General features: G+C 40.1%; 1 protein-coding gene across 2 annotated transcripts in view; it reads right to left on the reverse strand.

The window, feature by feature from the left end:
* Positions 1 to 9,210, reverse strand: part of ST8SIA4 (ST8 alpha-N-acetyl-neuraminide alpha-2,8-sialyltransferase 4) — a 103,889-nt gene extending 94,679 nt beyond the window's left edge. Inside the window, exons 1-2 of one of the 2 annotated variants that reach the window (XM_030848505.2) lie at positions 8,944 to 9,210; positions 2,211 to 2,342 (exon numbers count right to left, since the gene is read on the reverse strand). In XM_030848505.2, the coding sequence (XP_030704365.1) occupies positions 2,211 to 2,342; positions 8,944 to 8,954 (143 nt within the window). In that variant the 5' untranslated portion in view covers positions 8,955 to 9,210. Of the gene's footprint in view, positions 1 to 2,210; positions 2,343 to 8,788 lie in introns of both variants that reach the window. The other variant, XM_030848514.2, reaches the window with a different exon arrangement.
* Positions 9,211 to 21,648: the final 12,438 nt, after the last annotated feature.

Here is a 21,648-nt window from a genome sequence, read left to right on the forward strand (position 1 = left end):
TTATTAGCTGTTATAATTGAAAATAAATCACCCTCAAAGATATGAATGCAACCCTCATTAATTTGTAAAGTTGCAATAATAAATTGCTTGGGTCAATTTATGTTAAATACCCTTAGCTTGAATATCTTAAAAATAGCAATAGATATAGCCTCATGCACATCTATAGTATTCATTTTTTCATACATACTAGGAAGGCATGGCCAGATATATTGATTAAACTATTGTTAATTATGTATTTAATTTATTTATTAGACTTTATCTGATATATTATTTAGCATGGCTAGATATATTAAACTGTTACAATTTCTTACTTTACTTTACTTTCTTCCATTACTTTCCTTTACCTGATCTACAGAGCCTTACATAATTGACACCTTTCTTGCCAAATCATTCAAACTTGAAGGTTCTCTTTCTAGGCATCCTCAGAGATCAAATATTTTCTTTTTTAATCACCCATATTTCTCTCTTTCCAATCTACTTCTAAGAAACATAAATCCTTACTCTGTGCTAAACTCAACCACACTGTATTTATGGCCCCATCTAGTTCCATATCCTGTAGCTTTTTCCTCATAATTATCTCCTCCCTTACAGGGTTTCTAAATTCAAATGTGGGTATAGGAGTATGAGTTAGTGAGGAAGACACTAGGTAGGTATCATGAGAAAAGGGAGCTCCAGGTGTAAAACTGTCAAACTGGAGAGCTCGTGGTTAGTGTTGGCTTCGGCCAAAGAGTTCTCAGGAGGAACACAGGTCCAGAGTTGTCACATTTTAAAATTTCTTAAGAGTATATGAAAATCTGTACTTTTATAAGGAATCTGCTAATTTTTAGTACTGCTTTAAGTTTCTTTTCACCCAGTTGAAATAAATATTGCTTTCTGAACGTATTCTACACAGAAGACACCAACTTATAAACTCTGTCAGAGTTGCACTACATCACACGCTACTCATCTCACTGTTCTTGCGCTCTGCCTACAAATACACAAAGTTCACCCTAAACTAAAAACAGCCAAACATACACCACTTGACATTGCCATGGTTTGATTCCTGTCTCCATTCCAGTCACTTTGAAAGCTTTAAAACAAAGTAGTCTAACCATTCCTGCATTTCCATGGCACCCATTTCTTTTTAATTTCCAGACATTCTTTCAACTATATTTCAACATGTAGTGAGTGCCTTTGCTGCAATGCATTCTATGAATTGCGATGCATACTCTAAAGATGAAGGTAGTAGACTCTTCCTTAAAGGGGCTTATAATCTACATTATACATACGTGTGATCCAAGAAGTGAGGAGGTAGAAACCCCAGCAGATCAGCAGCTTACCCTCGTAACCACTAACCTACTCTTACAAAATCTGTGTGTTCGTATCCAATCGTGGAGTAATTAGCATTTTGCCAATACTAGAAAAATGCAATGATTTTATTATGTAGAGGACGGCTGTTCTCTTGAACTTTTTTAAAGAGTTCTGATTTACTGAAATGCTGATTTAAACATACCAACCAATAGAGCAACGTAACTATAGAGAAAATGATCTGCTTGCTTCCTCCATAATTAGGAAGGTCTGGCCCTAACTTTCTTATTAGAGAATTATAATTGAAGAAAACAAGATATAATGGATATATGTAGGCACTGAGTTTGATTTCAAGAGCTTATCTAAGCGAAAATACCAGAATCTTACAGAGAATAAACCTGTACTCTAGAAGCCTTATTTGCTAATTGTTACCTATTTAGGGTATAATTATTGAGACTTTTATTATAGGAGCACACATAGAAATACCCCTTCATAGAATAAGTCAAATTTATTTATAATTGTTGGCTAAATGGCAGTTGAATAGGCTCTACTTATATCCAGTGTGAGAAAACACAAGATCAGTATGAAGACTTTAGAGAAGTTAAAGATAATTCTCAAAATATACGTCCATCCTGAGTAATAAAGAAAAGTGTGTTAAACATTAGGATTCTGTCGAACATTTTATTTCATTAGTATAAAGACAGTATATTAAAAACTCACATATTCATCCTTATATTTCTGGCTGTATAATGATTTCAGTTTTATAGTTTCACATCCTTCAGTGAGAAACATTAACAGCCTGTTCATTCTTACTAAAGTATTCATACTTAAACTATAAATCAAGCATTCAATATAAGTTTGCCAAGCCCAATGTATTCTAGAACATGATATGAAATTTATTATGCCTTATTAAAGAAACTCACCTTATCTCTAGGACCAAAGAGGAATTGATTTTCCAACCTTCTAGAGAATGCTGGAAGACTGAAGAGCCAGACTTTCGAATGATTTTATCCGAACTATTGACAAGTGATCGACTCAAACACAGCTCACCATCTCTGAAACAAATCACAATGGCAGCTTTGTGAAAGTAAGAAGCATTTTGTATAAACAGCATAATACATAATTTGATTTAGATTACTGGTGACAACTTGTAGATACAACTTTTTCTACCTGTTAGAAGAAGAGGTGTAAGCATGATGAAAGGTATTATAAAGATTAGGTGAATATGACTTTATCAGGAGAATCATTTACACTTATTATTTTTGAAATAAAACTATTTTTATCCAAAGAAAAGACCTTTGTAGTATTTCAGGAAAAAAATTCTCACCGCAGTTCTGTTCCCCTTTAGCCCCTCCCTCCCCTGCTGTGCTTAACAATAGAGACAGGATGTTTGGCCAATTCTCCTGCATCTGGGTAACTGTGACTCCTAAGATTGTCACAGAAGACATACAGACATAATGGAAAGAGCTTTTGTTTTGGAGTAAGAAGTCTTTGAATGTCAGGTGATCTGGGCATGTTTGTGATTCTATCACTTGCTAGCCCATATGTCCTTTGACAATATTCTCTTTCACGGTGGTAAAGCCACCGTGACTTTACCTTACCTTGAAAATTGCAAAAACATTATCTAATATGCTTTGACTTTGTGAGAAGTGGAGCTCTGCACGTGAAAGTAATTTATAAAACACAATTGAAGTGCTAATTCTAAAATTACATTGGTCTCAAAACATCTCAACAATGAGATGCTTCCCTGATAGTTGGTGGTGGGGAGATAGAGATTGCAATGGGGGGAAAACTCATTCAGTAGCCATTATTACTGGTATTTTCTGTTATATCAAATAATTAACTATGCTATCCCCACCAATTAATAGCAATAGGCAAGTATATCATGCTGCATGCTACTAGCAGGGGTGTTGGTGGTAGGTGACAGACACCTATGATCGCATTTATACCATTAGTACCTTTATAGATGAACCTCTTCATTGTTCAGTAGACTATTCCTTGGTACTTTATACAAGTAAACCCGGATTCAGAGAATAAAAAAGCCACCTCTCTAGGCATAGCCCTTTCAATATCTGTATTTCATTACATGTCACCTCAATTTTTTAGAATCTCAAAAACATAGTTAAAAAGTAACATGACTAGGGCTTCCCTGGTGGCGCAGTGGTTGAGAGTCCGCCTGCCGATGCAGGGGACGTGGGTTCGTGTCCCGGTCCGGGAAGATCCCACATGCCGCGGAGCGGCTGGGCCCGTGAGCCATGGTCACTGAGCCTGTGAGTCCGGAGCCTGTGCTCAGCAACGGGAGAGGCCACAACAGTGAGAGGCCCGCGTACCGAAAATTAAAAAAAAAAAAAAAAAAAAGTAACACGACTATTTGCTCAGTCACAAAGTCTAAATCTGTGTTTATTATGTAGGCAATCCTCCCCTACTATCAATGGAAACATTGCCTGTGCAACAGCTGCTAGATGAATTCTGTAATTGGAGGCTGATAGTTTGGTATTTTGGTTTGCATTCTTTTTTAAACATGTAGTTCCAATTTGAAGCAACTCAAAGCATCAAATGCAACTACTCCCTGTGAAATTTAGAACTCTATAAAAATTAATATTTTAAACTGTCCTACTGATGAAAATGATACACTTGCATGCCTATGCATGGCTAATCATAGTCATTTTATAGAGGTCATTTAGGATGCAAGGAAACATAGGGTGCAATTACTACTCAGTAGCCCCGAGTCAATTTTTATATTACACGTCTAATGATAATAACTATTACATATGAATGAAAATGTGGATATATGGAGTTAACCTTCACACTTTTGGAGATACGCCTTCAAGAGTATGGACACAAACTCTCACCATTTCTAGGGGTAGGGACCTTCCCCATCTTCATCTTGTTAATAACTAACTGTCCTGTCAATATCATCTTTTTCTAACCACAGATTGCTACAATTAAAATAATTATTTTCACCACCAATAAACTTTTACAGAAGAAGTAAGCTGGCATTTTAAATATCTGTGGGAGATTGCTTTACTGACAGGTAGATAAAGATACATTTTTATAAGGCAGAATGATTGCTATGATATTGTATGGAGGCTTTTCAGAACCTCTAAGATTTAAAAAAAAGTGCTTTAAAAGTTTAAATCAGTTTTATATTAATGAAATGCTACCACATTACTCTGCTCTTTGAACTGGTGATAAGTCAAATTTCAGACTTTTACCACTGGAAAGAATTTTGAATGAAAATAGCTTACAACTAGTCACACTTCTTGAAGTCAATGGAATTCATGTGTGAGAAGGCCAGGCTGCCAGCAACCTGAGGCTCTGGAGCAAATTTCTTTGTAAAGGTTAAATGAGTCCCAAGGGGTTTTTCTGCTTGTGACCTTGGTAGTACTCCGTCTGGAATAGGCTTTTCCTTCCTGTGAATGCAAGGCATGAAGGATGTTGCCACCCCCTACTAGTTTCTCATCCCAGATCAGAGACGAGTGCTAAACAGCTGCACTGAAAACATTTCTCTGATGGGGCTGTATACAGGAAGATTCAACACGTACTTCTAAAGGGATAATTACACAACATATAAAAGAAATAAAGCAATATATATTATAAAGTATCCCTGCTTATATCGAGCTAAGAAAAACCCAGTTAGATGGTCATCTATGCGATACCAGTGACAGAAGCTAATCAGCAGTTATATTACTAGTCTTTACAAATATTTTTCTTTGAAATATGAGTTGCCAGGCATCACTACAATTTATTCTATTAATTCTGAAGTACATAACGCACAAGATTAATTTTCGTTCATGAAATTAGGTCCCCAAAAGCCCTGCAATGAACCCCACTGTAAGCTCTTCTTGACTTGGCTTTGGAATGAATGTGTTCCCTTAGGTTAAACTTTCTCTTTAATATAAAAATTTAAGTCATTTAAATGAAAAGAACTTGCATCAAATTAAGCCTGAACACAAACAGCAGGCAATTCTGTGTTTTCATTCCCTAAGTGCCAAACAACTAAAAATAAAGATGCGATGTACTACCTTAACTTACAGCCTATGGCTTTTAGTAGAATTCCAAATATAACATATGAAGTAACATGCAGATTCTGGTTTCCTGAGTTACAAGAGTGTGTTTCCACCCTAGAACAAACTGGAACTACCATTGCTAACAGTGATAATACTCTAAGTATGAATGCTTATCTCCACTGTCACTTCTATCATAAGTTTCAGAACTAATACTGCTGATCATCTAGTGAGACAACCTAAAGTACACAGTCAAATTAAAAATGAAATCTGTAGATAGTAAGGAAAGTAAGTTAAAGTGTCATTTAAAGTCACCCAGGAAAACAGTATGTAGCAAGTTTTAAGGAATAATAATCAAAGCAAATGTCTATTTGGTATTAAAGTTTGTTACACTTTCAAATACATTATTTCATTAAATGCGTATACCCACATATTTTTACCTGTAGGACCCTTAAGTTAACATATTTCTAATTATACCAAAGAGCACACAGAGCCAGTAAAATTACAGGCCAGTTGTGAGACAAGTGCCATTTTTCCCATTAAGAAAAAAATATCAATTAAGAATAGACCACTTCATACCCCTAATGCCCTTTCAGTTAAACTTCACTAGTCAACAGACCAGGCAATTGATAGGTTAGCTTCGAAGGAAACAGTTTTAAATGTCCAATTATTACTTGACCTATTCTCCAATAATTCCATATTACAAATATGCTGCTAATATTTCTCTGGAGAAACGAGAATGTGGATGGTTGGTAGGAAAGCTGGGCTGCTGTTCTTTTTCCTTCTCTGTGGAATGACTGCTCCATACTGCATACAAGAACCTTGTTACACTGACTCTAGATGGGGCCTCCAGTGTTAAAACGGAGGCAGGTCGAATAGATAAAGAAACTGCTGCCTATTGCAAAATGGTAGCAGGAAAGCTAAATATGAATCTAGGAGGATGTTCTAAGAATTGAATCCGCCGCCCACTGGCAAGGCACGCAGTGTCCCCCAAAAGGTCAGGGACTGCCGTTTACCTCACTGCTGATGACTGGCCTGGGTTCTGAGGCCAAACCGCCACTCTAGTTTACTCATCTCAAAACGAGTCCCTCCACGTGGCTTGGGTAGAAAGAGAGTCAAGGAGAAGAAGGCCGTTTGATGAGTCAACTCCTCCACCAGAAGCACTATTCTGGAGTTGAAACGAAATTATAAACTGGTATCACAAGCTTTTCCTCTGAACGTTTCATGTGAGGGAAAAGCGAAACAGCGCTCAGGGGGAACTACCTGTCCTCACGTTGCCCCCGGCAGCGCCAACCCCAAGGGCTCAGGGAAGAGCTGGCGGCGGCCGCCTCGACGCTGCGGGGCACCGGGAGACGCGCGCTGTCTCGCCTGCACGGCCGTAATTGCGGGATTTAATTAGGAAGGAGGAGCCCGGTTGCCGACTGAGCAGCAGTTATTATTATTATTTTTATTTTAAAGGGGGCCTGATTCCTGCAGTAAAGGCTTCCGCGTCTCCTCACTCATTCTTCCACCCCCGCGGCCAGCTCTCGCAGAGCAGCAGTTGCTCCGCCGCGCACTTCTCCTTCTGTTTGATGAACCCGCGCCCACCCCGCGCAATCTCGAAGGAGCAGGGAAAGCAGGCTCAGCCCGAAAAAGGTGCAAGAGAATCCCCTCACCCCCAGCTGGCCCGACCGCCGCGCCCCTGCCTGCGCCCGCCTCCTACTCCTCCTCGGCGCCCTGGGCAGCGCCCACCGGCCGGCGGCGTCCAGGAAAGGCCACGGGAGGAACGTCGCCCGGGAAATGAGGCGCATCCCAGGTCGGTTATTTGACCCGGAGTACTCGGGATACGCTCCTCCTTCCTGCCGGCGGCTAAGGGAGGCCCGGAGAGGACGCCTGGGTGGCGTGTGGCGCCTCCTCTCGCCTGCCTCGTCCCTCCCACTCTCGCTCTCCAGGGTTGCCAGCCAAGGGCCCGAACCTCAGAGTCCTGGCGAGGCTTGGCCGCTTTGTCTGGGCTCAGGCATATCTTCGGAGCCCACCAGCCGGGAAGGGAACAAAGAGCCTCGACCCCCACGCCCCAGCCTCCGCCTCTCCCCCACGCGCCGGTTCACCACCTTCCTGAAGACCCCTTTGTCTGCCTGGGAAGCACAGGTCTCTACCGGGGGTGCCCACACCCCCGCCCAGAGTCCTTCTTTTCTGACAATCGAGCTAGGCTGAATTTTCAACCCACCCACTCCCTGTGTTAACATCATACAGTTCGGCGTTTTTCCCCCCAACATAGACCATTTAGAGATTTGTTGATGAATAACAATCAGCCAGCCCATCCCTTATTAGCTTTTTCATTCTCTTCCAGTCGCTTTCGACTGTACTTCTATGTTAATTTTCTATAAAATAACAATTTCTTCTGTAAATTTAAGCCGGCGTCTTGCTGACTTAAATTCTCATTACTTAGGGAGGAGCAGGAATATTAAGTAACGGAGTGCATTAAGTTTGTGTGTGTGTGCACGCGCGCACACGTTTTAGCAGTCCTGTCCACCGCCCACCCCCGACCCCACCCGCCCCAACGGCAAGGGTTCTATCTTGGTTTTCATAAATCTTAGGGAAAATAAAAACCAGGCTGGCATCTCTGCCAGTGTGGAGTTTCCGATAGCGATAGCAGACGCCTCCGGATGAGGCAGGATTTCCGAAACAGGACTTTGAACAGAGTTGACAACCAGGTTCACATCCTCAGAAAACGCTTCCAAGCTATGTAAGCAACACAAAGTTGCCACCACCTCCTGGGTAAACTTCAAAGACACAGAGGCCAGGGGGGAGGGAGGAAGGAAGTGTGATATTTAGAGAACTTACTGGGGTGGAGGAAGATTCTGAACTCATCTAGACAAACTAAAGAGCAGAAATATAGTCTGTGTGAAGCTACAGCACCCAGTTTCCAAAACTGTAACCATGACGCCCATGGGTTTTACCCACGGACAGCAAATAAGGAAGTATAGTTGTTTGACCTGGAGTTTCTAATCAAATTATGATACACAGATCTACCCGACAACAAAGAATTGTAAAGAAACAGAGGAGACACATTTCCTGCTTTCTGAGCTTTAACTTCAGCCTTTCAGGAAGCCAGCTTTCTCTAGTACCTCCCTAGAGTGATAGGGCAGAGAAAGAAGGAAGGGCAACCAGATGGTGAATAAAGACATCTAGATTGAGTTCTGCCCTGGGACTAAAAGGACAAGGGCACCCATTCTTTGTTGACACTTCTGCAGTGACTTCTTTGGCGTGCGAGCCCCAGCACCAACACAACTGTCACTATCACCGCACAGGGCAAGTTGAACTCGTACTGAGAACCCGCTGTAGAGAATCACACACACCTCAACAACAGCCTTTGTTATTTAATTCACGAGACTAAACACTCACAAGCTGACATCAACACAAATACTACCCCAACCCTCACTCTGTCGTCTATATTCACATTTCATTTATGGCTTGACTTTTTATCATATCCTAAAATGAAACTTTGCATTTACCCGATGAGTTGCGTCTCCTGGTGCTCCTCAGTTCTTGCTATTTCTTTTGTTTTATAAAAGATCAGGAGCAGACTTATCGTGCAGATCGTCCACCTCTTCCTAATGGAGCGCATCTTGGGTGCCCGGGAAAGTCCTGGTTGCCCCAACTCCCTCACCTTCTTTTCATATAAAGGCTCCGTTTTGGGGAGATGTAGTCGCGGGGAGGGGGGGAGGATCTGTAAAATGGGAGGAGAGCGTGGAGCTGGGATCTCAGAAGCAGGTCTCGAGGGTCCTCTGCGGCCAAGCTCCCGCTGGTCCTCGAGCGCTGCCCAGCGCACTCTCTCGCGGTTCCCGCCAGCCCTAACCCGGTCGCTCCTCGCCGCCTCCCTGGGGCTCAGGTTTTTTTCCGAAGAGACACCTTGTACATTGGAGGTGGCGGCCGCTTCTGCAGCCGGGTTCGGGGGCGTCACTGGCCCTTCCCTTTTCCTAGCATGGAAATGATGAACAAAACCAGCCAATCACGGGACTCAGGGGCGGAGGCTGCTGTTGCCTTTCGTCGCTGGCGGCTGCTTGGAGAGTAACGTCGCCGGCCTTGCCTGAACTGTGCAGAGAGAGGAAGCTCACAAGCCCACAGTCGTGTACAAACACACGCACACACACACGCACGCACCAGTGCTCGCACACCGTGGGAAGAGAGCAGCGCACTAAGAAGTCAGGTCGCCCTCTCGGGACACCAAAGCGTTAGCTCTGTGGACAAGGAAGCACCGAGATAGTCCGTATCAGCGTGGAGAGGACACCTCAGCTGGGGACAGATCGGAGACGCCTGCTCTATCGGATAGAGCTGGTGGTGGGTAGTAAGAGGGGTACTTTCTTCCAAGCGTCTTTGCTAAATATACACACACGTGCGCGCGCGCACGCACACACACACACGCACGCCCTCTTAAGTGGAGTGAATGCGGGGAGGGATAGGGAAGGAGTTTATATTCCGTGCACCGCTCAATCCGGAAAGTACAAATACACACGCGAGCAGATCAGCCGATCGCCCACTCAGCGTGGGTCGTGGATGACGACCCCGACTCAGGATTCTGCAGGAAACAACTGATGACAGAGGTGTCATTAGGAACTTCATGGATATTTATGTGACTCGTTCATTGCCATTTGGAAACTCCTCACGCAGGAGTCAAGACTCCAATCCCACTTGAACTTCCCTGCTGAGAGACAGGATTCTGAGAAAAGTAGGACCTCCTTTTCAAATGCAAGTACACCTATACACACACACAACACACACACACACACACACACACACGAAGGAAGGAAGGAGAAAAGAAATGAAGGAAGAGAGGAAGGAAGAAAAGAAGGAAAAAAATGGAAGAGCCAGCTTTTCTCTGAAAGTCTTAGTAATGTGCATTTAGCCTGATTTTCACCCTCTCCTCCCCTTTACTCTTTGTCTTTACTTCTATTGTACTGTGTGGCAGGGGCACTTTTCCCGTCCTAGGTTCTAGTTTTCAGAGACCTTCTCCAAGTCTTGAATCTCCGCCCTCACCCAGGGAGAAGCTTGCAACTCAGGTTGTACCATGCCTTGGCTTGGCTTTTACTGAGGGGTGGTGGAGGTGGGTCAGGAGCCACTCCTCGGGTGACATAGTGCCTGGAAGACAGGATTTCCCCCATCTATTTGAGCAGGTCCCAAGCTCTTCACCTCCACCCCTTCCCCCAGAGCCTCTCAATTCATTTTCTTGTTCTTTCAGGTTGAGCGGTGTCTCCAGCTGTCATCCACTCTTGGCCCCTGGGGTTTACACCTTCCTAAACCCAGAAACGGTGAGGTTCACCCCCAGTCCTCTGCTGGAGGGGCGCAAGAGTGGCTGTTCCAATTTCCAGTCCCTTGACAGCTTAAAATAACAAGGATAACAGCCAACACCTTTGCTTGAAAACCCGAGAGCCCTGGCAATGTTTGACATTCTTCCCCTAAGATGTAGAAAGTTAAGAACCTCTCAGGTCTCTGCTCACAGCAGAGCGAATGGGAGGTTGGGTCTAAAATACTCAAAGGAGCAAGTAATTATGAGCATTTATTGACACTACAAGTGGCCTACCGGGAGCGTTTCGAGTTTATTGATGTCTAGGCAAATCCCACTTGCATTAATGCAGCTCAATCACACTGCCTTCTCAATTAGCAGAAACTGCAAGAATAAAACAGCTTCTTATTTAAGTGAAAAGGGTACTGGGGTGCGGAGGGGGTGGGCAATGCATGGTTAGGATGCTAACTTCTCTAGGTTAACTTTTGATTTTTAAGCAGTAAACAAATATATTCTGGATTTCAAATAAAACATTACCTGCTGCTGCTGATGGAGTAATATGTATCACTTAATTAAATTCATCCAACATTTCTTAAGCAATTACTATGGGCCAGAAAATACATGTGGGCATGGGAACATAGAGATGAATAAAATACAGCATCTAACCAGACAGAAAGATCACGCACTCAGAGGGGGACAGATTGTGAAAAATAAATAAATAAAAATAAGTTGCAATATGGCACCATGAACTAACAGCAGCATTTGAAGTACATATCGTGTATCTGGGTAAGCTACTGGATGGAAGCAGATAGAGTGTTTAAGTCTTGGGGAGCAAGGAAGGTGAGTTTCCTAGGAAAGGGCACACATAAACTGGGGTTTGCAAAGCTAAGGGGTAAGCCAGGCAGAGGGAGGGTAGAACACTGCAAGCACAGGAAAGAGTATATATACACAGAGAGGAATAAAATGCAGGAGCTTTGGGGTAGATCAGTACTGTTGGAACAGGGAATGGGAAAGGAAAGTAGTGGACATAAGTCTTCAGTGTGATCATAATAATCTATAGCTACACAATGTCAAATTGTCTTCTCTAATGGGAAAGTTGCAGCATGAAAATCTTCAAGAGCAAAGTGGGTTTAATTCATGTATTAAGCTATAAGTTTGGCGAAACGGTTCACATGGCCCAAATGAAACAAAACAAATCCAACAACAGCAAAACTAAAGCAAACCAAGAACTAGTTATAGGAATACATGGCAGATTTAAATGCCTAGGGAAAAAAAAAAAAAAAGAACTCTCCAGTCGTATAATGCTGCTGCTTCTGAATTTGTTAAGCATAGCACATTTTATTGATACATAGAAGTGAACACTTCTGAATGACTGATAATGGTTCAGTGGAACTCAAGAGATTCCCCTGCCCATATTTGAACAATTAAGTTTTTTTTTAACATCTTTATTGGAATATAATTGTTTTACAATGGTGTGTTAGTTTCTGCTGTATAACAAAGCGAATCAGCTATACATATACATTTATCCCCATCTCTCCTCCCTCTTGCGTCGCCCTCCCACCCTCCCTATCCCACCCCTCTAGGTGGACACAAAGCACCAAGCTGATCTCCCTGTGCCATGTGGCTGCTTCCCACTAGCTATCTATTTTACCTTTGGTAGTGTATATATGTCCATGCCACTCTCTCACTTCGTCCCAGCTTACCATTCCCCCTCCCCGTGTCCTCAAGTCCATTCTCTACGTCTGTGTCTTTATTCCTGTCCTGCTCCTAGGTTCTTCAGAACCATTTTTTTTTTTTTAGAGTTCATATACATGAGTTAGCATACGGTATTTGTTTTTCTCTTTCTGACTTACTTCACTCTGTATGACAGTCTCAAGGTCCATCCACCTCACTGCAAATGATTCAGTTTCATTTCTTTTTATGGCTGAGTAATATTCCATTGTATATATGTGCCACATCTTCTTTATCCATTCATCTGTTGATGGACACTTATGTGGCTTCCATGTCCTGGCTATTGTAAATAGAGCTGCAGTGAACATTGTGGTACATGACTCTTTTTGAATTATGGTTTTCTCAGGGTATATGCCCAGTAGTGGGATTGCTGGGTCATATGGTAGTTCTGTTTTTTAAGGAACCTCCATACTGTTCTCCATAGTGGCTGTATCAATTTACATCCCCATCAACAATGCAAGAGGGTTCCCTTTTCTCCACACCCTCTCCAGCATTTATTGTTTCTAGATTTTTTGATGATGGCCATTCTGACTGGTGTGAGGTGATATCTCATTGTAGTTTTCATTTGCATTTCTCTGATTAGTGATGTTGAGCATCCTTTCATGTGTTTGTTGGCAATCTGTATATCTTCTATGGAGAAATGTCTATTTAGCTCTTCTGCCCATTTTTGGATTGGGTTGTTTGATTTTTTAATATTGAGCGGCATGAGCTGCTTGTATATTTTGGAGATTAATCCGTTGTCAGTTGCTTCATTTGCAAAGATTTTCTCCCATTCTGAGGGTTGTCTTTTCGTCTTGTTTATAGTTTCCTTTGCTGTGCAAAAGCTTTTAAGTTTCATTAGGTCCCACCCATTTGTTTATTTTTGTTTTAATTTCCATTTCTCTAGAAGGTGGGTCAAAAAGGATCTTGCTGTGATTTATGTCATAGAGTTGAACAATTAAGTTTTGAGAGTGTAATTTAATGTCATTTATTTGATATTATTAGATTCATGAAATATGCATCCATAACAATTTGCCAAGTTTAAAAATACGTATAGACCAACACTATGGCCAAACTGAGGACAGTCTGGTTCACTATGCTATTAGGTACAAGAACTATAAATATATATGTTGGGTAAAAAGTCTTACCCACAGCAGTGTCTTTGGACTTACCTCCCTCCATTAGAATGCCTGTTTTGATGATCCTGAAAAATTAAAGTTGTTCCTAAATTTCCATGCTATCTTTGGACTGTAAGTTCTTCAATAAAGAGAACACATTTGTCTTTATTCAGCACAAATCTGCAATTACACAGTAGTACCCTTTGAATAAATAATGCAAGTAATGGCAGATGGTTTTAAAATGCTACTTTATCCTTTAACTTAATGTAAATCATGTTTTAATTGCTGGCTGTGCCCTCAACTTCAGCTGGAAAGAAATGAATAGACACTTGCAATCTCATAGTGGGGTTTTTAATAGCCCATGACATTTTTTAAGAGGATATTTTTTAGAGCAGTTTTAGGTTTACAGTGATATTGAGAAGCAAGTTACACACTTACCCAGTTGGGAGGTGGAGATATGTAATAATATCCTCGAAACTGAAAAGGAACTTTGAGACCAAAAAACAAAGCAGGCAACTCCATAAAGTGCAACTACGAAGCTTATTGTGGGTAATTTACATACAGGCAGGAAGGATCCCCCACACAGATGATCCAGAGACAATTGTAGCTGCATTCAGCACCACCAGAAGGGGTACAGGGGGATTGAAAGGGGCCAAAGCTAAAAACAGAATCTGACTACCAAGTGAGAAGCACATCCACACGAACTGGAACTGGAACCAGGGGTTTTTCCTTCCCCTCAAGGTCTCATGACCATTAACCAACTGCATCAGCAAAAGGCATTCTTTCAGCTTTCATGTCAGGTGAAGGCAAGAGTAAAAGTTGACAGGGAACTCATCTGGCTTGGGTGCATTCCCTGTGAGTAGACAAAAGTTTAGCCCTGAGGAAAGGGGGATGGGTAGGACTATGGGCCTAACATGGAGCTGACGTTTGTCAAAGTCAGTGAAAGTACAGTGAAAGTGGCATCATTGTCACCCACCGTCTGTAGTTTACAATAGAGTTCACTCTTGGAATTGTATATTCTGTGGGCTTTGACAAATGTACAATGATATCCACCAATATAATGATGGTATAATATCCACCATTATAATATCATACAGAGCAGTTTCACTGCCCTAAAAATCCTCTGTGCTCTGGCTATTCATGCCCCCCTCCCCAGCCAGTTCCAGGCAACCACTGATCTTTTTACTGTACCTATAGGTTTGCCTTTTCTAGAAGACATACAGTTGGAATGATAAAGTATGTAGCCCTTTCATATTGGCTTCTTTTACTTAGTAATATGCTTTAAAGATTCCTCCGTATTTTTTCATGGCTTGAAAGCTCATTTCTTTTTAACACTGAATATTCCATTATCTGCATGTACCACAGTTTATTTATCCAAATGCCTACTGAAGGACATCTTGGTTGCTTCCAAGTTTTGGCAATCATAAAGCTGCTATAAACGTACAGTCTTTTGTGTTTGTGTGTGGGCATGTTTTCAACATTTGGGTAAATACCAAGGAGCGCTGTTGCTGGTAAGATTGATGGTAAGGCTATGGTTAGCTTTGTAAGAAACCTGAAGTGATTTCCAGGTGGCTGTATTATTTTCATTTCATCAGCAAAGAATGAGAGTTCGTGTTGTTCCACATCTTTACCAGCATTTAGTGTTTTTGGTGTTTTGAATTTTGTCCATCTAACAAGTATTTAGTGGTATCTCACTGTTGTTTTAATTTGCATTTCTCCGATGACATACAATATGTTTATTTGCCATCTGTATATCGTCTTTGGTGAGATGTCCAGATCGTTTGTTCATTTTTAAATTAGGTTGTTCATTTTTTAATTGCTGGGTTTAAGAGTTCCTTGTATATTTTAGATAACAATCCTTTATCATATATGTCTTTTGCAATATTGTCTTCCAGTTCATTCTCTTGACTTTCACAGAGCAGAAGTTTTAAATTTTGTTTAAGTCCGGCTTATCAACTATTTCTCACACTGATCATGCCTTTGATGCTCTATCTAAAAAATCATCATCAAATCCAAGGTCATCTAGATTTTCTCGTGTGTCATCTTCTAGGAGTTTTGTAGTTTCCCAAATTACATTTAGGTCTATTATCTATTTTGAGTTAATTTTTGTGAAGAACATACCTAAGGTATATTTGCATGTGGATGTCTAGTGTTTCAGCATCATTTGTTGAAATGACTATTTTTTCTTAATTTTTTTGCTTTACTCCTTTATCAAAGGTCAGTTGAATACACTTGTATGGGTCTGTTTCTGGGTACTTTATTTGTTCCATCGATCTATCTGTCTATTCTTTCACCAGTATCACATTGTCTTGAGTATTATAGCTTTATAGTAAGTCTTGAAATCTGGTAGTGTCACTCCTCCAACTTTGTTCTTCTTCAATATTGTGCTGGCTATTTTGGGTTTTTTGTCTTTCCATATAAACTGTAGAATCGGTTTGTCAATATCCTCAAAGTAACTTGCTGTGATTTTGATTGAATTGTGTTGATCTGTTAAAAGCTGGGAAGAATTGACATCTTGACAATATTGAGTCTTCCTATCCATGAACCTGGATCATTTCTTCATTTATTTAGTTTTTCTGTGATTCCTTTCATCAGAATTTGATAGTTTTCCTCATGTACATCTTGTACATGTTTAGTTAGATTTATACCAAAGTATTTCATTTTTTGAATGCTGATATAAATGGTTTTTTTCCATTTCAAATTCCACATGTTCCTTGCTAGTACCCATGATATTTTAATAATGGGAATGTTGGTGTAGTAGTCAGGAATCTCGAGAGAAAAGGAACCAATGGAATGTGTGTATATACAGATATAAAGAGATTTATTTTAAGGAATCAGTCACACGATTGTGGAGGCTGGCAATTTCTAACTCTGCAGGATAAGCCAGCAGGCTGGAGACTTGGGAAGAGGGAAGAGTTGATGTTGCAGCTCACATCCGAGGTCATCTGGGGGTAGATATCCCTCTTTCTTGGGGAATCTTTGTCTGTTTTTCCTTAAGGTCTTAAGCTTACTGGCTAAGGCCCATGTTATGGATGGTAATTTGCTTTACTCATAGTTTATTGATTTAAATGTTACTCTCATCTAAAAAACACCTCACAGCAACATCTGGACTGGTGTTTGATCAAATATCTGGGTGTCTGGCCTAATCAACTTGGCACATAAGATTAACCATCACAGATGAGCTGATTGAAGGTCTTGTTTATGACCTAGCAATATAGTGAGAATTATTCATACAAAGCCTTTTACCTATGAATCAATGATCAAGAAGAACAAGAAGCATATTAATGCGAAAATTCAGCTGTTCACCAACAGGCAACTCAATCTCTTTATTTGTTTCTGGACAAAATATCTAGTTTTTAAAAATTTATTCCGAATTAATTCATTTTGCCCATGTAAATATTCATAAAAGCGTCACATATTTTTCTGTATGTATGTTCATTGTCCTTTTGTTACTCTGTTTTTCATCCATAGTAACCAAATATCGTAGGCTTACAGCAGAAGGGTGATTTTGACTTTAGGTACAAGATATAATCATGAATCTAGTATAATTTCTGGAACAACAGGAAAAATCCTATCATTGCCATTCTCAATTCTTCCCCGTTATTTAACCCACGTCACTTACATCATCCTTTGCATTTAATACTTAATCTCTATTTAAACATGAATGTCCTTAGAAGAGACAATTCTTACATACTGTTAGTCAAATATTAAAAAATTTTTAATATCCATTTGAAATGTCCTCTGACATCTTGTAACCCCTGCCAGTTAAATATGCCTCATTCTGAAATAAGCACTTCAGCTGCTCACAAGTCCACATTTTAATTGTTTATCAACTCTTATCTCTTTCAGTTCTACAGTCCTAGTTCTTGGTGTTTTATTTCCTACTGCACACACCCCTGAAATGTTAAAATAAACAGGCACACTATCCCATACATGTTTTGGCAAGTCCTAGATACCCTACCTTATTACCTACTGATTTTTTTTGTGTTCTCCTTTTGCTGTTTTTCTGTGCTTAACAGTGATGGGAGAAACTATCTCGTAGGAAGAGAATAACCATCAGGCTAAATATTACTCCAAACTGGTCAGCTATTGAATAGTGGTCACTTCATAGGCAATTGTGTGTGTCACTACCTAGGGAATTTACTGTTTGGGGTTTGTAATTTCTTCAATCTTTGTGTACCTTCTAAAAGTCTCTCTTGGGCTTCCCTGGTGGCACAGTGGTTAAGAATCCGACTGCCAATGCAGGGGACACGGGTTCAAGCCCTGGTCCAGGAAGATCCCACATGCCGTGGAGCAACTAAGCCTGCACGTCGCAACTACTGAGCCTGCGCTCTAGAGCCCACGAGCCACAACTACTGAAGCCTGCATGCCTAGAGCCCATGCTCCACAACAAGAGAAGCCACTGCAATGAGAAGCCCACGCGCCACAATGAAGAGTCAACCCCGCTCGCCGCAACTAGAGAAAGCCTGTGTACAGCAACGAAGACCCAACACAGCCAAAAATAAATTTTAAAAAACAATAAAAATCTCTCTTGTATCTGATTTAAACAGTTTCTGTTCTCCTCTCTTTATTTTCTTAAATTGCCCAATGTAATCACCCACTTAATGTTTTCTTTAATGGAACCCACATTCCTTTTATATTATTTTCAATTCATCATAATAAAAGCAAAAGAGAAATAGTAGTAAAACTTGTTCATGGCTAAAAATTATTTCTGTAAATCTATCTCTTTCTAGATATCTATATCTATGTAACTTTTTATAGTTACAATAGTTACAGTATCTCTGGAAAATATTGCTTTGATATACATATACTGTTATAACGTGGAACAGTCCTATGTAAATTGAGTTTTGTGAAGCATTTTAAATGATTTTTAATGTTTGTCATTTGAAGATTTTAAAGAAAAATAATATTGAGGTCATCACTAACTGGTAAACTGGTTATCGACATAGCCTGCAGAAGACATTTTGTTTTCCTGCAAAATGGATTGAAATAAAATACACACACATGCATACACATGCACACACACACACACATACACACACAATTAGTTGCCAGTACTTCAAATTTATTTTCAAAAATATAAGAAGACTTGTTAATACCAGATTCATCTACTCTGATGGTAACAATTAGGGGGAGTTGAGTAGCAGCTGTTTCATCTCTGTAATTTGTGATTATTCCAGAATTTTAAAATTTATTTATACTTTAGCTTCTTGGCCCCTGCAGGTATTTGAGTTTGCAGCCCTTCAAGTAAGTAATTCTATTAGAAGATATACACTTCGCGATTTACCTGTCTAATGTATTGAAATTTAGATAATTTCAGCTTTTTTTGTAAAGTAACTAAATAAAGCCCCTATTAACTAAAATTTTGAATGCCAAGTCTAGAAGTGCCTAACCTGTCAGCAGGAGAAAGTTGCTCTGGGAGAATGAATCAAGATACTCACTGGAGGAAACCTGTGGGAATAAAGGAAAAATAATGAGTGTAATTCACGCATGACCTGTGCCTCACAATATAAATAAATGATCTGTCTTCTGCATTAGCACTATAGTATTTCCCTACATTCCACCAGAAAACTTTATGTAAATAGCTATGGATACCGGAGGCATTGTGGCTAACCACATGCTCACAAATAGGCAGCTTATGCAAACTGTGATAGCTTATGTTAGTTACAGTTGTGATCCTATCATTAGAAAAATAAAGAAATGTGTTTTAGAATTCTACTGGGAAGATCAAAAATATCTGGGGATTTTACCCCTCTTGTGTGACCTAAATGTAAAACTATTTACCTTTTGACCACATGTCTTAGATGGAGATAGGAAGAAGGAAGTAGATTGGATTTATCCACTTAGCATCTTTTTGGCAGAGGAGTAGTAAATTTACAGAGAATTCTCAGAAGTGAGTGGATTATGACTATAACATTTATGGTGTATGGAATTCCTGTGGAGACTCACCTAGAACCTATGAAGATTTTGAATGTGTGTCTTTGGTATTAGAGATACCTGTCATAGCTCTGTTGAGGTGAGCAGAGATGTTTGGGCAGTTGATGATTCTTGTCCATGGATGCTGAGATCCCTTTGAAGATGAAGTCATGTATAGAGAGCATTAAAACTAGCCTTATATAGTTCTCTGATGACAACTGGTAGAACAAGCACAAAAAGACATGTCAAACTACCACTCCAACTGGTATTCAACTACCCACCTAATCCCATGATAGTTACTCATAACTTACAGTTAAGGGGTTAAAGAGATGAGTAGAATCTTTGGAAATCTAGTCAAAATATTTATCGAATAATTACATACTGTGATTAGTGTGTGAAGGAGTCAACAGGGCAATGTAACAGACGGTAATAAAGGAGTTCTTTGAACAAGATGGTCAGGCAAGGGCTCTCTGAGGAGATGACATTTGACATGAGACTTGCAGAATAAGAGGAATATAGCAATACACAGAACTGGGTTTAAGAGCATTATAGGCTAAGAGAATTGCAAGTCAAAAGGCCAGGAAGTAGAAAACGGCTAGGCAGAAATGTTAGAAAATAAAGAATACAATGGCAGTCATTATATCATGCATAATAAATTAAGGGAAATAGAAGATACCATATAAGAAGGTATTTGAGGAAAACAAATTTCTGAAATATTTATACCAAAGTCTGTGAAAACAAACTTATTTAGGACATGTAGTATTATTTTTAGGCAATGCTACTTCTCTATTTGAGGCCTGAGCTCATGAATTTAAGCAGAGACCTGTCAGTATGGTTATACGACTATTTCCAGTTGAGTTGAGTTATACAGGTTTCAGACACAGAATGTATATACTTGAGTTCAACCAGGGTTGAGGTTTTGCCAGACAAGATGGCAGAGGGAGAGTTGACAGCATTTAACAAGAGTTGAAAGGGCTACCAAATCTAAGATGGGAAAAAGGGTGTCAAAACAGAAGGGCACAGATGCATAAAGTCTACAACCCAATGGGATGAAATTTCAATACAATGAAATAATTTTAAGGGGCTATAGGAGAAAGTTAGCTGAAAAGGTGGGAGGTAGTACTCAAAGAGTGAGGTACTTGCAACTTGGATTTCAGGGGAAAATAAGTTAATGGCAGTGCAAGATACAGAATTTCTATGGGAATGGGAGACTAGATTGAAGTAAAACCAAATTTTGCTAGACATGAGAAAAAATGCAGAGAAAGACTAGAGTTTTGGATGGATAATTTACACGATTATTTGAAAATCACCAAGAATGACAACAGGAGTAAGTATAAATTGCATGAGTTGAGCAGGCCTTTAATTACTGGGAGTGAGTAGGTGCTCTGTAGATGACAGCATGAGGGTTGGTAGAAGAGGATACCAATGATGGCATATGTGTCAAAGGAGATGGAGAGATGTTTTGTATATGTAATGGGGAACCAAAAAGGATATCTTTCCTATTACTGGCCATGATTTATATAACATGTCAAAGAAGAACAGCCTTCACTTGTGAGGACTTGTTGGAGAAAGAGAGACCCCCTCTCAAATGCTCTGAAGTAATCATTAAGTGATGAGAGACAAGTTACTTAACCTTAAATTATTATAACCAAAAGACAAAGAAAGCATTTTTTTTAGTAACTCTGGATGGTAGACGCTGTCATACTTAAGATTTTTTCTTATTTGTATTCATTTTAATATTTTTGCTTAAACAGTATAGTCTTCATTCTTATGTGATACATCATCTAAAAAGGATTCACATTTGCTGTTACGGTATTTCATTTTGATAATCCTAATCCAGCATATGAATTTTGTTAGTTAGCTTTATTAATAACAAGTGACCCCCCCAAAAATCACAGTGACTTACAACAACACATATTTATTTCTTGCTCATGATAGATGTCAGTGGCCTGGGTCAGGTTCTGTGGTTCTGCTCCACATGTCTTCTCATTCCAGATTCCAGCCTCAGGGAGCTGGCCTTATTTGGGACATTCAGAAAGACAGCTGGCAGGAATTCCTGATGCCTCCTAAAGTTCCTTCTCAGATATTTCTGTATGCTATGTTCTCTCACATTCCTTTAGCTACAGCTTGTACTGTAGCCAAGACCCAAATCAATAAGTCAGTACTGTAGGGTCCTGCATGCCATGTGTCCATAATAAGGCAGGGTAAATCCCATACTAGGAAGAGAGTGAAAATTCAGCAGAAAAATAAGATCTACCACTGGGAAATCTAATACCTCACACAAGATTAAAAGATATAATAATAAATCATTAAGAGACGAATACTCAGGAGATAAATCCACATTGGG

Source organism: Globicephala melas, chromosome 3 (assembly GCF_963455315.2).
Source record: "Globicephala melas chromosome 3, mGloMel1.2, whole genome shotgun sequence".
Taxonomy (NCBI): Eukaryota; Metazoa; Chordata; class Mammalia; order Artiodactyla; family Delphinidae; genus Globicephala; species Globicephala melas.